At 45.1% G+C, this 19,213-nt stretch overlaps 1 protein-coding gene across 1 annotated transcript in view; it reads right to left on the reverse strand.

Moving 5' to 3' along the window:
* Nucleotides 1–19,213, reverse strand: part of Akap6 (A-kinase anchoring protein 6) — a 282,310-nt gene that overhangs the window by 197,814 nt on the left and 65,283 nt on the right. The window contains exons 5-6 of the mRNA XM_052185864.1: nt 8,578–8,674; nt 6,843–7,006 (exon numbers count right to left, since the gene is read on the reverse strand). Coding sequence (XP_052041824.1) covers nt 6,843–7,006; nt 8,578–8,674 — 261 coding nt within the window. The remainder of the gene's footprint in view (nt 1–6,842; nt 7,007–8,577; nt 8,675–19,213) is intronic.

Genomic DNA, 19,213 nt, shown 5'->3' on the forward strand with positions numbered 1-19,213 from the left:
GAAAGAAGTGTAAATGACACACTGAGGTCATTGTTTCACACTTTCAAAGAATCTACTCATTAATTTGAAAGCATCTTTAGAAATGCTTTTGTATCTTAACTTTTTGAGTATATATCTATATACAACGGAGTTTCAAAAGATGGTGATGTCCACTATGCATTAAAAAAAATCTCTCTATTGAGTTTATTGTGTATTAGCTTTATAATGAATAGAAAGGGGAGGTTTGAGTCTGGTAGTAGAAGACTACTTTCTATGGACTCTAAGTTTGTATCTTTTTAACTTTCGGGTACTAGTAAACAGATAGGGAAAAGTCAAATGCCTACTTACTTCACTGAAATTTCTATGTGTTGATAAGACACTAAAGAATTCCACTCAAATTCTTGCTGAGCCAAACATTTCTAGTCTCTAGTCAAGGCCACCAGTGATGGAACTACAGTGGGAAGACAGACCATAAACTGTGGTCTTATCAGTTACACCACACTACCCTATACTACACTATTCTATACTACCCTATACTATTCTACACTGCACTGCACTGCTGTACACTACACTGCACTGCACTATACTACACTACTCTACACTACACTGCAGTACACTGCACTACACTGCACTGCACTACACTGTACTACACTACTCTACATTACACTGCACTGCACTACACTACACTACACTACACTACAATATAGTGCACTACTCTATACTACCCTACACTATTCTACACTATACTGCACTGCACTGCTGTATACTAAACTGAACTACATACACTACACTACTCTTTACTACACTACCCTATAGTACAACTACTCTACACTACACTACACTGTTACACTATAATACACTATAATACAGCTGGTCACACAGGAGCAGGGAGGACCCCATGTGAGAGCTGGTCACACAGGAGCAGGGAGGACCCTGAGAGAGCTGGCTGGATGCTGTGTGGAGGCTGAAGAGGTGCTAATGCACTTCTTACTCTTTTGCTTTCCTCAAGAACACCATTCCATTTCAGTCTGCCAGCATCCTAATTAAGATGATCTGAATCTTAGGTGATCTATTATTCTAGATCTAAGATAGCCCAAAGCACGTTAGAAAAGCCATTACACTATGTGCTTACAAGAATGATAAGACCACTGAGCAGGAACGCGCCTCTTCCCTCATGTACAGCTCGGCACGGGGCAGAGTCTCCTGTCCACACTCAATAAATAAACAGCGAGGCCTCTCCTTGTTGTCTCCTTGTTAGATACAATTTAATCTTACTCTCTCATTCCTTTTGATATCATCTGCCTATGTTTTTCTTTGCTTTAGGTAAAAAGGAAGGGTCTCAAGTAGATTTAATATGACTGCATAGCAGTACAGGAACTGACGATATATAAATGTGATTCCCACTTATCATCTCAAGGCTCTTTATGAAGAACTTATGTAAAAGAACGCACTGACTATGAATGTCCCTTAGCTAGGTCAGAGCCTAATACAGAGACAATGCTTAGTCTCAGTGGTGCTTTGAAAAATTCAGGATGAAACCATATTCCAGAACCCAGAACCACAGCATCTGGTTGCACTATCACTCCAAAGGCATCATCTAATGCAGAGAACATCTTCTTAACATATGCCCTAATTCACTCCTTTATTGTTCTTTAATTAATTAAGCAGAATTACCCACAATTCACTCACCTAAGCACTGAGTTAACACGTTTGGGTAAGCAAATGTGTCAGAGGGCCTGTTAACACTGAACTTCCCTCACTTGACACCTGGAGATAGGTGGGGTACTCACTAACTACCTAAGTCAAAAGCTACACAATTCCCAATCTCTAAATCTCAGAGAAAGAGGACACATTAAGTGTCCCTCGGTCCAGAGCTTCCGATGCCTGCATCCTTTAAGGAAATGAAGATACTGCTTGGGACCCAGGGCAGGTCACTCTGTCAAAATCTGCAGGTGTTCTGTGTTTTAGAGACTAGACCTGTTTCCTTTAAAAGAACAAAGAGGCTGTTGCTGCACACTTCAGTGATACAAAGTTGGGTAAGTCTCACGGGGAGATCCTGGCCCCCGATTCTACATCCTGATAGATGCCAAGCTTCAGAAGAAAAAGGTAAAGAGAGGGCAAATGAGAATATTTTAAAGGAGACAATGTCGATTAATTTTCTTTTCCTTAGGATATTCTGGCTTTTACCTTGAAAGGTCAAAAACATGTAACTTCTGTTAAAACGTTGGGTAGTCACTATATTTTTTTAAATCGTCCAACTGCACATCGCTAAAATAAATAAAATACTAGGCCTCTAGTTTAAGTTGATAAACTTTTACCAGTCTTTCTGAAAATACATAATTACAAGAATATTTCAAATTCTTGGGTGCACATGCTAAAGCTGTATTTCTAGAACTGATGAATTATGTTCTCTATTTCCATGTATAAAGATCTCGCAGTCCTGGGAAAATACTTCTTTAAAAAATGAAATCCAACAAATAAGGCACGCTGCCGTGTCCTGGGGGAGACTTTCCCACAGTCTTTGAATTTCCTCCTATCTTCCTCCTTTACAAGATTTCTAAGACCAAGCCCTTTCCCGCAGTCTCTCAAACAAGGTAAAAAAGAAAAATACCCCCTAGATATATTCCTTAGATTTTCTATTATGCTTCTCGAGCTCCCAATAGCTTCTGAAGTAAACCTAAGATGAGTTCTGGAGTTATTTTTATCATGTTTTAATTTTCATTCCTCTCTTAGGTCTCAGATGAAACAGACAATCGTAACTTCTGTGTTGGGGATGCATTTTCTGGCACTGACTTGTGAGTGACCCGAGCAAGGTCGCGTCATAGGAAGAACTCCTGGAAGGGACAAGAAGCAGCGGAGGCTAGCCCTCAGTCCAGGGGGCTCTAGTATGGCCTGTCTCAGCTCCCACTACCTGACGCTACATGACAGAAAATTCTTAAGCAATATGTATGTGTGTCCGTCAGACTTGGAGTCTGATCGCTCCAATCACTAGTTAGTCAGGATCAATTTTTCATACTGGGAGCCACAGTAAAGATCCTGGCAGGCAACCATAACCTGTGGCAATGGTTCTGGGTTCCAGACCCACCAACTGTCTCATGCTTCTGAGATGGTCTTCAGCGTGCTTAGCTCTTTGCCCTTCATTTCCACATTGGCAGATATCCTCCCATCCACCCTTACTTTAAAGAGTCAACTCCTTCCGTATCTTTCCCCGATGCTCCTCCTCCACGTACTTATAGCATCCCTTTACAGTTCCTACTGGAACGTTATCAAATCCGTTATGATCATTTGTCTCTTGTGTCTTGGGCAAAGGCGTCTGCATTATCCTTTGCCTGTTTAGGATTTCCTCTGTGCAAGGCTCTGTTCTGCATACTGCGTTTATGTCATTGCTGGCTTGGAGCTCAGTTACCCCGGTCTTCAATGATCCTAAAGCCTCTGCCTCTTGAGTGCTAGGACTTTGAGTATTCCACAAAACACCCACTCATAAGCATTCTTTAAACTAAAATAACAGATTTTTGAGGAAGAAATTATCTTTACCCCTTCAAAAAATTTTAAAATATTATGCTGGACCAGAGTTGGGGAGATGACTTAGGCGTGTCACAATGCACATGTGGAGGGTAGAAAACAATTTAGGGGAAGTTAGCTTTTCGAATCCCACCACATGGGTCTCCCAGAGATTAACCCAGGCCAACTGGCCGGATGCCTCCAAACCATGAGCATCCCGCTGACCCCATGACCTCCATTTTACAGATGAGACGTAGGAGGCACAGAGACGTTGGATAATTGTCCAAAATCACCTGGTAGTAAGTGTCGGCCATTTAATTCAAGCACTCTAAGTCTGTCTCCTCGATATTTAGTGTGTCCCAAGTCTAAGAGGAACAATTCATAGACATTAAACAAAATAGGAAAAAGGAATCTGGTCGTTTCCCATTGCATCCTTAACCTTAAGTTTATTTTACACGCATTCTTGAGGATGGATGTGTTTGTCAGGGAAGATCAGCTGGCTCTGCAGCTTCCGGTTCCCCATGTGCAGACAACACACACACTCTCTTCTTGTCAGTGTTTTCATTTGTGACATTTGTGTGGTGATGTGAAGGTACCACGGAGCATAAATGGCTTAATAAGGACAAGTTGTTCTCTGTAAGCTGATGAAACTCCAGGCATAGTTTCTTCTGCAGTGACTCAAAATGGAAGTGTTTGTTGTTTTTCTTTTGTTTTCCAGAATCAGGGGCAGGGATCATCATAGGTCAGGATAGTAATTTGCCCTTCTCACCCTTAACTCAAGGCCACCCCTTCCTAAAGCACCGTGTCCCTCATTTGGCCTTTTAAATAATTTTTAACTCTTATAGTTTATATTTACTCTTTATTCCCTCCTTATAATAGTTCTCAATCAAGGTAGAGACTTAGAAAATTAAGTTATTTTAAAATATATAGCTAAACACAGATATCATCTACTTTTTACAAAGTTGTCTAAAACACTGCTTTCAAATGGCCATGTAACATTTCATCAGAATAAAATATAGATCAGTTTAATCATACAAGCCTAGTTTAAACACCTTAGCTGGTACTATCTGCTATTTAAGTAACAATGTCTCAGACATCCTCCCATTCATTGATTGGGGGGTGGGGGGGCGGTGATCCTCTTACAGGGGTTCCTGTTAGACCATAGGGAGGTGCTCAGAGGAGGCATTCTCTGGGGACGCTGTTGTCTCTTTTTCTCTGGAAAACTAGCTGACTGAACCCCAGCCCAGTTGAACAGCATTACTTAACCCAGCACAGTTCTCCCATCAGTCTGGGTGCATCTCTGGAGACCCCTGTGGAATATCGTGCCCAACCTCATTCTGTAAGTCATCCACCCAAGCTAGCCTCATGCCTTATACACAGAAACCCTGGGCTATTTCCCACTTAAACACAACCTTCCCCTCCCCCACAGCAAGCCAACAGCTTACTCCTCCCTGCTTACCCTTCTCAGACCCTAGCACTCCGGGGAAAGTCACTCCCTCACAGCAGCCCTCCCTCCCTCGACTTTCCTGAATCTCTTCTTCCCAGCAACCTGCTTCCCTTTGTCATTTTAATAGTACAGTCTCAAAAGCTTCCTGACCCTTTCCACCTCCGCCTTGCTAACGGCCCAGTGCGCACGCTCCGCCAGGGGTCCTGGCAGCAGGGAGCCGAGGGTGGAGCGCAAGCTGGGAGAACCTGGGATCTAAGCCTGAAAGTGCAGACTTGAGCCCTAGCTCTGAGACTCAGTGGCTGTGTGCTCTTAGACAAACTGGCTAACCTCTCTGGGGCCTCTTTACTGTGTTTAGGGTTTGCTGTGATGCCAGAATGCAGAGCGGCCTGTGAATGGGAACTGGATGTGACAGAGAGTTTTTGGTTTGGTTTCGTGGCTGTCTCGCCTATGTCCTAGTGCATCCTAGGCAAGTACTCTACCACGAGTCTACCTGTCAGCCCCTCTTTTTGGTAAATGGATAAAACACCACCCAGCTTTCAGTTGTGTGCTTTCTCGGCATTCAGGCTCCACTTCCAGAGTGAAGCCGTTGAGTGAAGTCAGATGCCTGCTGACTACAGTCCAGTCCCTGGTGGGGGCTGCAGCGTTGAACCTCCCTCCCTTCAGGTCACTTCCTAAAATATGTATTCACGTGTCCCGCATTTCTCTCTCTCTCTCTTCAAGTGTTTCCTGAAAGGTGGCCTCCCCACAGAGGTTCCAGTGGGCCTGATCTTGCTGCTTCAATTCTATTTTCAACAGATAAAGGGGATCCCCTGAGCTTTTTCACTGGCTGCATGGTCTCAGTGTCCTGGGGCTGGTGTGGGTTCCTGCTCTGCCTGTGGTAAAAGTCTGAGTCTCAGAGGGCACAGTAGGCGCTAGCTCGCTCCCAGCACAATGTCCGTGCACGCGTATGCTGAAGAACTGTGGTTGGACAGTGTTGCTCGCTCTGTCCATGGGTTTCCAGGAATAGAAACCATGAACTTTTCAATCTGTCTTTCCGTGCTCCAATATGTTCAGACCCTGAGTCTACCATGCAGCTAATTTCTGGAGTCCCTTCCACAAATTGAGAAACTGTTAAGAGAATGTCAAATTAATAAAATTGTTTTCGACATTGTAAATCCAAAGCATACCTTTACGGCAGTAGTATTCCGAATAAAAAGGCGCTTCATTTAATGTTCAGTGGCATATGTTTCACAGGCTATTTTGTAAATCCAAAATGGATAATCAAAACATGCCAATACTCGTTTTTAAAAAATACTTGCTGTATTCGGTGCATGCACCATTATGGAGAAGTTACACTCTGAACAAAAAGATTTGTAGCAAAGCATATGACCTTCTTCGCACTACAATGACCATCCCCTAATTAGGCAATGCATCTGATAGTCATTAACAGGAATGAGATAATGAATCACTTTCTCTCTTCTTTGTTAATTTGCTGTAACCAAGCGGCTAATGGATGTCAGAGCTGAGTGATTGCACTGATTATAGTGATTTATAGTTGCAACAAAACAATTTAAAACCATTCTGATTATTCATGTTAAAGATGCTTTATGTTTTGTTTACTAAATGTTTTATGCCCCCCCCCACATTCTCCCACCCTGAGAATCCTGTCCCCCTTCTGCTCCTGCTACTTTGTACAAAGAGACCTCTTCCTGGAAAACTTGAAAGTTGTCGCCTTTTGTTTTGTTTTCAGCCAAGATACACACACACACACACACACACACATATATATGGAAGGAGAGAGAGAGAGAGACAGAGGAGTTACAAAGTTTACCCACTAGAAACGACGAGCCTTAGGGGTGGAAAGAAAACTTCAGTGGTGCCTAGTTCAAAAGAAGACAGGAATAAGAGGGAGTAAGGCAAACTTCAAGCCACTTACCTTGGGGCTTCCCGTCCCCGCCTCGTCCTCCACAGACACATCAGTAGCCAGTATCTCGGCTTTGATGGTGTCCAGAGCTCTGAGAATCCAGCTGTGTTGCCGTTTGATTTGCCTCTGCAGCTCCTTCCATTGACTGGCAATCATCTTCAGCATGTCCTTCAGTCCTTCTCCAAAGGAGAGGAGAGCACAAGTTGTGGGCCCGGCTGCATCTTTCCCTGCCATCTTTCCCCGACTTAACATAGAAACCTGGGTGGCTCTTTCAGACCACACGCATGCTTCTCAACGACCTTCCCGTTGCCTGCTACTTGCCGCTCAGAGCTGAGACTGGCAGTGCCAAACATAACAACACAAAAGCAGGGCAAGCATGTGCAGAAACGGATGCAGACTCCGTGGTTTGGTGCAAACAACACAAGTGGGACAGATCGTGATGTGTAAATGTCATTAACACTAGAGCTTTACACCTCCAGGATAAGGCCCTGGCTTTATCTGCATGGAGACTTCCTAATGATCAGAAAGAAAGATATCTGAAAACAGATACAGGTAATTCCATTGGAAATACAGTAAAGAGGCCAGACTCAAGAGACCGCTATTTGGCACTAACACATCTGCTTAATTCTGTCCTTTTCCTGTTTGTATAGTAAGTGGGGTGGTGGGCAGAGCGTCAGTGCACCTTTTTTTTGTGGTCTTTGACTATAGGGGTAAGTGAAACCATACAAGGAAACTACTTTATGTTCATAATGCATGCTAGGATTCTGCCTAAACTCCACCCCACAGTTACCTGGCAATAGCCAGGTATGCCCCTCCCTACAGTTACCTGACAACAGTCAGGCAGGCCTGGCCCACTATACAAGGGGCTTCTTGCCCCTCCTCTCTCCTGTCTCTTACTCTCTTACTCCTGCTCCCTGCTTGCTTCTCTCTTGCCCTCTTGGGCTCTTCTCTCTCCCCTCCCCCCATTGACGTGGTCATGGCTGGTCTCTACTTCTCTACTCTCTCCTTCTCTCTGCCTCTGCTACCCTCTTAACTGCCCTCCCCATGCCCCGAATAAACTCCATTCTATACTATAATGTCGTGTCTCTGGTCTCTCAGGGGGAAGGATGGCTCGGCATGGGTCCGCTGAGGCACCCTCTTCCCCCACACCTCACCATACCTCATAGAACACATCTTAAGAGCTCATTATCTTTTTGTAATCACAACAATGGGTTTTTCATAAACGCATCAACATTGGTCTAAGAACTGGTCAAAGGCCTAAGCCTCTGCTAACACAGAGACCTACAGAGAATGTGCCAAATGTCCGCATGCGTGAAATGGCAGGGAAATAGTGGGGTGTCTGTGGGCAGCCTGCCTTAGATCCATAATGGCGTCTACCTTCACCCTAGTGGGTATGCAGTGTGCCTATAAGAACAGCTCTCATTCATTATCTTAATGTTACTTCCAGAGCCCCTACATCAAGAAGCATGTAACGGGAAGATTTCAGGAGTGTGATTTCAATTGGAGCTCAGGAGGATGGCGAGCCCCAAATAAAATGAACAGACTGTTTGGAGGCAGTATTTCATCTTATAAGTATCACAGCATTGTATGCAGTATATGAAACATTTATAAATCTTGAAGGTCAATCTGATAATGTAAATATTAATAATACATAAGGAAGTGAATATATGCAGTAATTTACAGCAATGCTTCTTCATTCTTAATAGTCTGGAGACATAAAGGCGCGCAATACTTCAGGAGGATTTACCTGCTTTGTGAGAAGCGACAAGCTCCAGAAGTCGGTGTCCTTCTTCCTCCACGGCTTCCTTGAGGGCACAGTGACTGTCTACGTTCAACTTAAAACTCTGAAAAGAAGCACAGGACCCTCAGGCTCTGGGAAGGTGGTTACACATGAAACACACGTGCAGAATTGCTTGCTGCTTTTTATCAGGAACCACACAGCCCTATTTACCCAACAGACAGATTAATTCGCAATACTAAAAGCTATTGATATTTGGGGTCTGGGCTTTCAATGTTTCTGTTAGACTAGCAGAGTGAGTGCATCTGTTTGGAAACTGCTCAACAAATGCAGAAATTCATTACAATTTTATGAAAAGTCACATCCCATAGGCTATGTGGAGAGTGGCAGTAGTCAGTAAAATACAGCGAATTCCCACCGCACTCCTGCACGCCCCTTCATGTCTAAGAACCATTAGTAATGCAAGTCTTTATGAAACCACAGAAGCTGGCAGCAGAAAAACGCGGCAGCCTTATGTCACCTAATGCACCCAGAGATATGGGGTCAGCTGGTTCCTCTCTGTTCCTTGACTCTGCAGGAGCCACAGGATAGAGAGGGACAGCTAGCTGCTAGGGTCTAAAGTCCAAGGCTTTCCTGATTTTTTTCCCTTTAACAGCTTATTTCTTAAGATGTGATGCTGTCTTATAAAGAAATACACCAAGTACATCATGAGGATTTCTCCTTGTAACAATCACTCACTTCTCTCTCAGTTCATCTCAAACGCAGTCACTGCTTCCAGGAAACTTCCCCAGATACACTTGATGGTGGTCATTCCTCTCCTCCTCCTCCTCCTCCTCCTCCTCCTCCTCCTCCTCCTCCTCCTCCTCCTCCTCCTCCTCCTTCTCCTCCTCCTCCTCCTCCTCCTCCTCTCCTCTCCTCCCCCTTCCTCTTCCTCCCCCCTCCTCCTCTTCCTCCTCTCCTCTCCTCCTCCTCCCCTCCTCCTCTCCTCCTCCTCTCCTCTCCTCCTCCTCCTCCTCTCCTCTCCTCCTCCTCCCCTCCTCCTCTCCTCCTCCTCTCCTCTCCTCCTCCTCCTCCTCTCCTCCTCCCCTCCTCCTCCTCCTCCTCCTCCTCCTCTCCTCTCCTCCTCCTCCTCCTCTCCTCCTCCTCCTCCCCTCCTCCTCCTCCTCCTCCTCCTCTCCTCTCCTCCTCCTCCTCTCCTCTCCCCCCTCCTCCTCCTCCTTCTCCTCCCCTCCTCCTCCCCCTCCTCCTCCTCCTTCTCCCCCCTCCTCCTCCTCCCCTCCTCCTCCTCCTCTTCTCTCCTCCCCCTCCTCCTCCTCCTTCTCCCTTCCTCCTCCTCCTCCTCTCCTCTCCTCCCCTTCTTCCTCCTCCTTCTACCCCCCTCCTCCTCCTCCTCCTCTCCTCTCCTCCTCCTCCTCTCCCCTCCTCCTCCTCTCCTCTCCTCACCCTCCTCTTCCTCCTCTCCCCCCTCCTCTTCCTCCTTCTCCCCCCTCCTCCTCCTCCTCTCCTCTCCTCCTCCTACCCTCCTCCTCTCCTCCTCCCATCCTCTCCTCCCCCTCCTCTCCTCCTCCTCCTCCCCTCCTCTCCTCTTCCTCCTCCTCTCCTCTCCTCTTCCTCCTCTCCTCCTCTCCTCCTCCTCTCCTCTTCTCCTCCTCCTCTCCTCCTCCTCCTCCTCTCTTACTCCTCCTCCTCTCTTACTCCTCCTCCTCTCCTCCTCCTCCTCTCCTCCTCTTCCTCTCCTCCTCCTCCTCTCTTACTCCTCCTCCTCTCCTCCTCCTCCTCTCCTCCTCTTCCTCTCCTCCTCCTCCTCTCTTACTCCTCCTCCTCTCCTCCTCCTCCTCTCCTCCTCCTCCTACTCCCCTCTTCCTCCTCCTCTCTTCCTCCTCCTCCTCTCCTTCTCTTCCTCTCTTCCTCCTCCTCTCTTCCTCCTCCTCCTCTCTTTCTCTTCCTCCTCTCTTTCTCCTCCTCCTCTCTTCCTCCTCCTCTTCTCTTCCGCCTCCTCCTCCTCCTCTCTTCCTCCTCCTCCTCTCTTCTGCCTCCTCCTCCTCTCTTCCTCCCCTCCTCCTCTCTTCCTCCTCCTCCCTTCCTTTTCCTCCTCTTCTTCCTCCTTCTCCTTCTCTTCTTCCTCCCCTTCTTCTCTTCTTCCTCCCCTCCTCCTCCTTCCTTCTTCCTCCTTCTCCTCCTCCTCTCTTCCTCCTCCTCCTTACATGCACTGCTACTGTAGAATTTATCAGGGATCTGCCACTGTATCTCCATCTTTAGCTTGCAAATTATAAACAAATTAATGGCTTGCTAGCTTCTCAGACATCTCATATCACATACTAGGGTTTGCTAGTTTTCGGTCATAGTCAACATTTGCTGAGTGTATTCAGTGATGCTCTCTACTGGGAAGTTTAGATACTTTAAGAAATTCAAATGGTTTCCAAAAACCTTTTCCAGCTCTGAAATGTTATAAGACATTCCAACCACAGGAGTCCAGTGAAGGAAAATCACAGTACCCATCAGCAACCAAATCACTCATTAGTCTTTGGGGCAAGAATTCATTCCTCAGATTCACTAATTGGAAGTATAGTGTGCTAAATATTGGTTTCTCATAATAAGGTTCCAAAATATACAAATGTGTTTTTGTTAAACCATCATGGGACAATACATGAATACCCTGTACTGTGCTTGGTATTAAGCATATCTGACACAGGATCAAGTGACTCTGCACTGGATTTCATTTTAATTGAAGGAGTTAGGTAATCATAAATTGTAAGATCAGGTCTTCTTTCTGTGATTGGCGTACTGTGTGTGGTCTATAATGCCAAGCCAGACAATGGAGACATGAGGACCAAAATCTGTGGGCTCTGACCTTAGTGGACAGCTGAACTTGGGGAATGCAGACTGGGTCGTGGATGCCAGTGGTGAGTCTGACCTGTTCTTTTCTTCCAGGAGAAAGGGGACTTTTAAAAGTATCATAGGCAGAGACAAAATGAAAAGAGACAGTATGAAACTAAGAGAGATAGCAATGTAACCCAGAGATACAGATTTGAACTAACACAATTCAAAATGATGACTTATGTAATCCAGCCTTCTCAGAAGATGCAGTAACATCTCAGCTCAATATTCCAGAAAGAGACAATATCTGGCTCCCTGTGTCCTGTTCAGCATTTCTTACATCGTTCTCTCTGCTACAGGTATTCATTCAGTCGGATTAAAAAACAAACAAACAAACAACAAAACTATGCAATGCTCAGAAATCTTGATCCTTCCTTTTAAACATAATAATTTAAAAATACTTCAGATGTATTTATTTATCTGTATGGGCATTATTACGTGCTTGTACATATGTTCACTGTGTGCATGCAGTGCCTGTGGAGACCAGAAGAGGGAGTTGGATCCCCTGGAAATGAAAGTGTGGATGGTTGTGAGTCACTATGTGAATGCTGGGAACAGAGCCCAAGTCCCTTGCATGAACAGTAAATGCTCTTAACTGCTGAGCCATCTTTTCAGAGCCCTCAATATTTCTGATCAGTACAATTAAGGCAGCACCTATGGATATCTAAATGTTTACTACCTCATAGTGAATCATAACATCCTTTGCTTTCTGTCCCTGCTGTGGGATGCCTCGACACTGAAGCAATGCCATTTAGATTAGGGTATGGTATGCAGGTTTCAGAAATGGAAGCAGGGAGAAGAGAAACGTCAGATGAATCCGCCAAACTTTAGGGAGAAACCTATTGGATAAATCTCTACATCGCTATAAATTCAGCCTCGTGATGTCTTTGGCTCACTATTTTCCTGTATTGACTGTCTGGTGATCAGTAGCTTTCAAAGAGGCAGGGGCGTATGTCTCGGGGCCAGGGAGAATGGAGGGACCCAGGAGGGTGGCAGTTTGACATCATCGAAGCTGAGACTACAGAGCAGATGCATCTGGAAACGGACTGTGCTTCGGAATGATGGGGAAACATTTGATTAGGAAATTGGAAAAGACGAGGTATTCGTTATTAGAAAGGAACGAGATAATCTGATAAGCTCGATGTTGTATAAAAGAACCATTTAATATAACTATTACCCAAATGGTGCTTTATTGCTTGATTTCAGGTGTGCCCATTAACCATTAATAATATCAAGTAAGGAATTCGCAACAGGCCCCAGAGATGGCAGCCAAGCCAGCACATTAACAGAACTGTCAGTGAGCTATCGGGCTGTTAAAGGATTCTTCAATAGACTCTCCTTCTCCACTTCTCCCTAAAGAAGGGTTTTATTTCTTTTGTGAATTTGTTCTTTCTATTAACCTGACGCCTGAGCTTGTCTCCAACCTCATGCTGCGAGCGAGCATATCTTCTCCAAAATGCCTGTAGTGCATACGGTCCCTCTGCGGCCACTCCCCGATGATGCAGAGAATCCCCAAGACTGAATCTATGCCAAGAACATTGGCATGGCCATACCCCATGATCCTATGTCACTGGTCTGTACGGCCTGGATCCTTGGGAACACTGAACCTTCTTTGGTGTTCTTAAAGGAGCACATAACTGAAATGGCAAGAAGAACACAAGCTGGGGGAGGGGCTGGGAGAGGGCTCTGTGGGGGAAGGGACTTCCCTTCTGAGGAGCCCTGAGGTAGGTGAGAACTGACTCATGCAGCTCCTCCTCTGGCTTGCACACTCACAGTCACACACACACACACACACACACACACACACACGAGGAAATTAACTAGTTAATTATAAATAAATAAAGTGTCTGGGCAGGCAAGATAGCTGTGAGGTGCCTGCCACCAAACCCCAAACCCTGACCTCCATCTCTAAATGGTCCCATCCTTCTGGTATCTCACGGTGAGGAGGCACCGACTGATCTCCCAGGTCCCCTGGGCACTGTGAGTCTGCGATATTTGAGAAGCATCATGAGTATCAAAAAGAGCTCCAGATTCTTTCCTCCATGAATTTTACTTTTTTCTAAGCATATATTATACATACCTATATATTAGGATGTCTTCTCGGTGTATTTTTATAGAAGTATAGAATACATTCATTAAACAGTTCCTGCCAGAGTTGCATATGTAAAAAGGAGCAATACATAACCACAGTTTTCGGGCAGCTTACAGTCCAACCCATTGGGTCAAGAGGTAAGTACATTTGTATGGCCTAGCATAGAATACACGTGTAATTGGGATTTTATGTGTGATACCAAGTGGTAGAGCCTTTTGCCTCAAGCAAAATGGAGCAATAATAGCCTTGCCCAATGGGATTCAAGTTTGTTTAAATTAAAATATACTACACCAGCCAAGTATAAAAAGGCCAGAAGTGGATAATGGCTGTGGAAGCCAGCGAGTTCCAGTCTCAGCAAGGCCTGCAGAGAGCTCCTGAGGAATGGACTGACTTGAACGCAGGTCTAGAGAGGCCTTTCAGAGACACAGAAGCAAGGAGCTCTGAGTGCCCCGCGAGGCTGGGGCAGGCTGCGGGCAAGAACCCAGCAACTGTGACTACACAGGACTTGACCCCAAGACTCATGAAAGAGCCGTGATGACACGTCAGTGACGTGAGTGGCCGGTGCAGCCCTGCGAGCAGGAAGGGCTTGTTGCCTGCTGCATGCAGACCTGATTTTCAAAGGGCACGCTAGAGGTAAGTGGGCCGTTTTAGGAGGTTGCTGTGGTGATACGGGCCAGATGTTTCTGTGTGTTCATACTTTTTTAATTGGAAAAAGGTATGCTTTTTCTTCTAAATGAATAGAAGAAAGAAATTTGGAGCGAATCTTCTGTCTTTTAAGTTTTTCTCCATGCGTGAGAGCAGCATGTGCCAAATTCTAGTTCTTTGGCTGTTCTGCTGCTAAATACCAGAGGTTATTAGTCAGGAGTCTCCGAATGTGAAAGGCATGTTGAACTGATGAACCCTTACCTCCATTGTCACTTAGAGAGATGGTGTACATGCTGATGAGTAAGACACTTGGTGACACTTCTTCACACAAAGATTTTCATTCCCTCAGAAAATAAGAAGGCTTTTCACAGGGGGATGGGGTGGGGTGGGGATAAGTGTTTAGTCAGAAAAGCCAGAGCCTGAAGCCATTACAGTCTGACGCAGACCCGTCTCTGCTTAGGAACCACTCTGCACCGGGCCAGGGAAGAGCTATTTGCTCTGTCAGCGAGCCCGGGCAAGCAAGCAAGTCCTAATCAATCATGAGGAGCCCAGGAGCTCCTGCTCACCGCTCCACAATGCATGCACACACGGTAGATGTCGGTGCTCACAGCATAGAATGCACCTTTCGAAATGCCACACATGTGAAGCTCGAGACCTCTTTCAGTAAGTGTTTACGTACCTCTTTAAAGCTGGTAAGATATTCTATCGAAACTTTAATGACAAGGCAATGCATGCAAATATATAGAGGATACAAACAAAAAATGATGACAAAATTATATCGATAAAATTATAGATGTCGATGTGTAAATAATCTCACTGCAAAGACAAAGATGACTTCAGGAAAACATACAGGGCATCAACATCACTTGAGAACAGTGGAGCCAGAAGTTAGCAGGGTCTGTTCTTAGGAAGAAGGTTTTGCTTTACGGACTTTTGGAAACTAGGTGAAAACACTACCTTATGGTTGTGAGAATTAGAGACAATGAGTGGAAACCATTAGCATGGTCTGGCTGTGAATACTGCTTAGAAAAATTCCTGTTGAGTGTGTATGCCAGTGTGCATAAGCGTTTGTGTGTGTGTGTATGTATGTATGTGTGTGTGTGTATGTGCGTGCGTGCGTGCGCGTGCGCGCATGGGTACATACTGCATGCGTTTGTGCATGTGCATGCACACGCATGTGTTCAGTGTAGTGTGGTATATGCATGTGTGTGTGCATGTGCAGTGTAGTGTGGTATATGCATGTGTGTGTGCATGTACATGCACACGTGTGTGTGCAGTGTACGTGTGGTATAGGCGTGTGATGTGCACATGCCGTTCAGCACACAGGCTCATGCTTTCTCTGGAGGCCTGAGCAGCACAGGTTTTGCTCTATTGCTCTGACTTGCCGTTAAAGAGGGCTTCTGTCTTGAAAGGAAGCTCACCCTTTGGGTTGAGCTGCCTGAACAATGAGTTTTTAGAATCTGTCGCCCAGTGCTTGGTCTACAGTCCTGTATAGCCATGACTGGCTTGTTATGTAGGTACTAACTATTTGAACTCAGCTCCTCCTGCTTGCAGATAAAATGGTCTTACGCACTGAGCCACCTCCCTAGCCATGCACAAATGTTTAAATTCTCATTCTCAGGCTGATAAACGAATGGCCTAGGTCTCCATGTGATAGGAACCCCTTCGTGGCAATACTCTCTTTCCCAGAGCCAAACATTTCATTTCTGTTGCTTTGGTCTCACTATCTATCAGTGGCTTTCCCACATGGACACCAAAACCAAAAATGTTACTGAGACCAAAGGAAGAGAAGACGATGACCCTGTCTTCCTTTTCCTTGAGGGTGTGCCCTCGGATGAGTCGTGTAACCCTCTGGCTTCCGTTCCTTTATCTATAATCAAGGCATTTGGACTCAGTATTTTCCAGTCCTTGAATACTTTGATTTTATCTGTTTTTTTTTTTCCAGGCAGTTTAGGAAGGGAAACAGGAGAAGTTTTATTTACTTTAAACTAAAGAATTTTCAAAGAGAGAAGAGTCTCAAAGACTATCCAACTACTCATCTACCCCAGGGCAGTTCTGTCCCCAGACTGTCCCTTCTAAGTTTAGCCATCTCTGAGGAAGTCTCTTTTAACTTTTATCCTGAGCCCACATTACCCCAGGAATTCGAGAGCTCTGTGACCTCCCCTGTTCCTCGGATTCTTCTGCCAAGTCATCTCTCCAACATCTTGGCTGGAAATCAGAAGTGATACAAGAAAATGCCAACAAGATCCACACACCAGGTCAGTGACTGAGCCCAGCCCTTGTCCCCACCCACGCCTTGCATGCTAACACTGCCCTAGCTCTAAGTGGCATCATTTCCCTTCTTAGGTTGACTACACGGTGTGTGGCCTCCCTCCACACTGCACACTGCTTGTGTGTTAGTACGCTACAGGCACTATTATCTCAAACTTACAATGAGGACTATGAGCAGAATGGCCACACTCACCGCTCTCGCGGCCTAGTGAGTACAGATAGTCTAGAATTTCCAGCAGACTGTGCTAAGGAAGCCAAAAGTGTCATGTGGATTAGCGTTAGAGGCAGGGCTTCAGACCTGGACAGTTATGCTCAAAGCCCCGCTCCTTTATCACTCTATGTTTAATTCTGGGCAACCCCTGTCTATTTAGTTTCCTTGTTTTTGAAAGGAATTTTAGTGCCTCTTTCCTAGGTGGTAATAAAGATAAAAATCCCTCGATACACAGAGTACAGAACCTAGTACATCATAAGAGCAGAGAAATTGTTCCTACACAAAACGATGTCTTCAGAAGAGCTCAGGTAGAGGCCTGCCTCCTCTTGAGTCCTTGAGTGGCTGGCCAGGGTCTGCCCTTATCTGGCTGCAGGTCCTGTGAGCTCAACTCCGAGGGTTCTCCACCCGATAGCCTACTTGCTCCTCTAGGATTCTGTTCTTGCTGTGCCTCTGTGTGGCGAGTGCTGTTTCTGCAAAGCTGTGTCATCCTTTAAAATTCAATTCAGTGTGCCCTCTAGCAAGGCTCCCTCATCTTCCACCCTAGCAGCGTATATCCACAGCAGGCTTCAAGCCTCCACTTACAGACCTCTGTTAAAGTTTTTGACCGGTCTGTTTCCCACCCTTAAGTTCCTGTAGAAAAGAGCTGTGGTTTCACTCACTTTGGAATGACAGTGTCTAGTACTTTGCACTGTAGAAGGGATTGTGTGCCTCAGGACTCATTGTGAGAACCAGCTCCCCACAGCCTGCAACGCCGGGTGGGGGAGGGGGATTGGGGGGTATCAATACGATCACTCTGCACTCGAGAGTGGTTGATAAATGTCCCCAAATTTTACTCAGTGAACACCATGTAAATGAGCTGTCATGTTCCTTCGCTTACAAAATTACTTGCCAATTACACTTAGATGACCCAGCATAATTGCCATGTAAACTGTACCCTGGCTGGGGTAACCTGAATCATCAATTTAACTTTACCCTCTCATCATATGGTCCTTAGCACACAGTTAAATAAATGGCTAGTCACTGTACATTTTCCCAACAGAGTGAAGTGGCTACTTTTGTCATTGGTTCTCGGTCACAACAATTTGTAACACACCTCCAGCTCTAACATCAGAAGCTTAAGAAGAGAACTTTGTGCATTTAAGAAATAATTTCCAAGGTATTTTTTAATTAAAACCACATGTATTAAAAAGTCTGTTTTCCTTTAAAAGAAACAGACAAAAAAAAAAAAAGGCAAAAACCCTCGTTCCTCCTAAAGAGACTTTGCTTCCAAGATCTCAGTTCATAAAAATGGCTCCAAGCCTTTGAAAGTGAATCTAACTCCTCAAGCAATTTATAATTTTAAACATTTTGTGTGTGTGTGTGTGTGTGTGTGTGAGAGAGAGAGAGAGAGAGAGAGAGAGAGAGAGAGAGAGAGAGAGAGAAGCAGATGCAGCTCAGTGAGGTTGACGCTCTTCCCTGATAGACTGGCTAATAACTTATGCAAGATGCAGATAGACGGTGAGATCCTGGATGCCGATGGTGACTCTGAGTGACGGGATTTTCATTTGCTTCTCTGGATGCTGCCTCCATACCTGACACAGGTAATCACATTGTCCTCAGCATGGAGACATCAGGCCAAACGCATTCTCAAACAGAGGTTCTGTCTGAAGGGACTATTTGACTTCCAGAACATTCTGTTTGGAGGCCCTGATTGAAAAGGAGGTCAATGCTAGCCCAAATATCTCTCTACCCCCTGAGGTGGAATAATTGATGTGCGGCAGTCCTTAAGGATGTGGAGTCACCAGGGTGATGGATGGATATACGTATATTATTCACACGTGCATCCGCTAATACACAGGTCCCAGTGCAAACACCAGGACTTAAGAATATTATGTGGATTTAGGACAATCCCTGAAGGACTCCAGTTCCATTAAAATTTTGTTTTGGCAGCCTGGGGCAGATCTATTTCAACTCCCACACGCTTTATGCATTTGAAAGGGGGAACCAAACCACTTTAAAAATAAATTTAATAAATTTTGTAATGTCAAGTCATTAACATCCTATCTAGTCATACAGGGTTCATATTTTTAAGTAGTAATATGAAAGCTGTAGGATTTTTTAACCCTTCTGATAACTGAATTATCATTTTTACTTCCGTTGTGTTTTTAAAATTGCTTTATCTTTCCAAAGGAGATGAATGACACCCCTACAAACAAAAGGAAGCCTTTGGGTTCCCCCTTCTTGTCACAAATTCACTAGCCAAGACACAGAATTTCAACTTCTTTAAGAATATACGAGCCATTCCTGCCCTATGCTCTCAAGTCTTCAAGGAAGATGTGCAAAGGTTCCCCAAACGGAAGAGTCTTCCTCGCCTACCGCTGCTAATCTCACCTTCACAACAGTCATACGGCAAGTAATTTTTTTCTCCTGGTTAATATAAAAATCTGAAGCTTTTATTATTTCTACCAGATCAATTGATTCAAGATTCCAAAATTCCATGTAATGAGATCTGAGTCCCTTGTCCATAATCAATGTCCTCGGTCCTGTGCACAGCCCACATAAAGCAAGGC

This window comes from Apodemus sylvaticus, chromosome 6 (assembly GCF_947179515.1).
Source record: "Apodemus sylvaticus chromosome 6, mApoSyl1.1, whole genome shotgun sequence".
Taxonomy (NCBI): Eukaryota; Metazoa; Chordata; class Mammalia; order Rodentia; family Muridae; genus Apodemus; species Apodemus sylvaticus.